Source organism: Lupinus angustifolius, unplaced genomic scaffold (genome assembly GCF_001865875.1).
Source record: "Lupinus angustifolius cultivar Tanjil unplaced genomic scaffold, LupAngTanjil_v1.0 Scaffold_49_55, whole genome shotgun sequence".
NCBI lineage: Eukaryota > Viridiplantae > Streptophyta > Magnoliopsida > Fabales > Fabaceae > Lupinus > Lupinus angustifolius.
The window spans coordinates 15,837-18,390 of NW_017722225.1; the positions used below are offsets into that span (position 1 = coordinate 15,837).

The following is a 2,554-nucleotide window of genomic DNA, read 5'->3' on the forward strand; positions in this document are numbered from 1 at the left end:
TGTTCTGATATTTCTGTGTTGTAATGCACCCTTTTTATACTGGTTGAGGTTGCTATGAGAAAAGCCTTTTGAGTTGCTCTCTGTTTGTAACTCCTAGCTGACTCCTCTTTTCCTTTGAATTTATTACGTGGTTGGTCTGATTGAGATTTCTTATACTGCTTGTGAACTATTGCTTATTTATGCTGCATATGTAACTGAAATGATAGTGATTCTGCTTTTTATGATGATTGTAACTGAAATTTTGATTTGCATATACTTAATGTCATATCTTGTGTAACTCCTGACTGATTGCTTTAGGAGTTAACATCTCCTTAATTGATCCTTCTGAAAACCCTTTCCCAATTACCTTAATTGCTTAATTGCTCTACTATGCTGATTCATAACTGAAAGATGAATGTGTTTTTTTTGGCTCCTTTTTAACAGGTTCTTCCTTTTCAGATAGTACAAGTTCAACGTGGCAGAGAGATGACATGTACGGATTAATTCTTCCATGGGCATGGTAGGTACGACGCCTTTGCCTCTGTGCTTGATTGACCTGGATATGAGAAATGTAAAGTGCATCCACATCCAACCCTTTCACTTCAGCACTACTCTCGGCATTCTTGAGCAAGTCAAGAATGAATGTAGCTGATTTGACAGGACGTCCTTGTCCATTAGAGCGTCTGTTCTTTGCTTGGGCTGTCCTATCAGCACCTCGACAGAATCTTCGGAATGGAATGGCCTGTTTGTGGGCAAGAACATCCTCCAAGTATCTTTTAGCCTTCACCAAGGAAAGCCTCCTGATGAAAACGCAGTCTCCCTGTTTGTCAGCCCCTCTAGCCTTGCAAGATTTGGTGGGATTGATAGGTTCCCTTGAGTATTTCACCCTGGCAGAATAACTTGTGTGACTTTTGAGGAAAAGAAATGGTTGAGGGGCACTGGGTTTGATAGACCAACACCATATTTCCTTGTGAATTTGTTTGGGATCCTTATTTAGCTAAGCAATCCAGGTTCATGAAAGTTATGTAGTATGGAGTCATGGACCATGTATGCTGATACAAAAGTTAATGTAAGAAAAAAAAAATCTTATATAATGGTATGTGGTATATAGTCTTGGAGACTTGTACAGTGACCGTCTTTTAAAAATTGCAGTTCTTATCAAGGTCCCGCATATAATAAACCTTGCAGCAAAGATTGCTTTGCTTGTGTATTTGAAACATCTTTGAGGAGTTTATGATATAATATTTTTTGGATTAGTTTTCTTGGTGTTTGTATTGATTATGGCAACGTTTGTAACAAGTTTGAGTATGAATAGTATAGAAATGACAAAAGGACACCATGATATCTAGTGACAAAGTTGCTTATTGAAATGTAGCAGGACGTGTATGATATGAACAAAAATAAGTTTACAATCCAAAGATTAAATACAATGAGTTATGCTCATTATCAAGAATAAAATCTCATGATATTAAGTGGTCACCTTTCAAGGAAAACTTCTATAATTTATCAAAATTGTAAATCAATTGATATGTGCTTTCTATAAGGAGACTATGAAATTGGGAAACAATTATGTCTATTTGTCCCTAATTAAGTTTATGTTTTTATGACTTCTCTTTTCAATTAAGTAACATTTTTTAATTGGACGAGCACTCAGAGTGAGAAAAAAATAAGAAGATACAATCTCTATTCGTGCAAAGTGATAACTCTCCCCAATGGGTAGTGACCTGTAGCTCCCCACAAACAAGGATCACATGTCCCAAAATGTTCATGTCTTCACGTCCCAAACCAATCACATTCCACCAAATAATATAAAAAATTATTTTTTGTTTTTATTATTTTTCTTTTCAATTATTTTTTGACACGATTTTGATGAAGACACCAAGATCACACAAAATAAAGAAGAAAAAGGAAGAAGACATTGAAGATACATGAAGATCAAGCTTCAATTAGAGTCTAAGTCTTCAATAAGTATGTTAGGTATTAGTGGTTACAATACACCTAGAAGGGGGGTTGAATAGGTGTAGCGGTTAGAATAGCCGCTTTTCGAAACTCAACACTTAATGCTGAATCACCCCTAATTAATCGATTACAGGATGAAGATAATCGATTAACAGAACAAACTTAATCGATTAACAGAACAGGGATAATTGATTAACGCAACAGTTTTAATCGATTAAACAGAAACAGTAAGCTATTACAGAAACGATTAATTGCACAATAATTAACCGATAATGGTACGAATAACAGAGCTTACAGATTTTATATCAGAGTATCATCCAGTATAGCACAAAAGCAGAATGTATCAATTGATTCCACTATACCAAATAATCGATTAAAAACAGTAAAGAGAGAGAGAAAACAAATCCCGCAACGCGAAATTTTTATCCTGGTTCGTTTGCTGTCCACTGCAAACTACATCCAGGCCTCCCGGCTGACTTGGGAGATTTCCTTCACTATAATAGAATCAATGTAATTTACAGACACATTATCCAATTACAACACTTAGCAAATGACAAGAAATCAAAGAAACTATCCAATGGTTTGACTCCCTTCCTACCGATAAAGAAAACGTTTC

The 2,554-nt window shown here is 35.6% G+C and overlaps 1 protein-coding gene across 1 annotated transcript; it reads right to left on the bottom strand.

The window, feature by feature from the left end:
* Nucleotides 1-352: 352 nt before the first annotated feature.
* On the bottom strand, nucleotides 353-976 carry LOC109338935 (60S ribosomal protein L17-2-like; the record flags this gene model as incomplete). Its single annotated transcript, XM_019576288.1, has 1 exon — nucleotides 353-976. A coding segment is annotated over one exon (609 nt), but the record flags the coding sequence as incomplete, so codon positions are not given.
* Nucleotides 977-2,554: the final 1,578 nt, after the last annotated feature.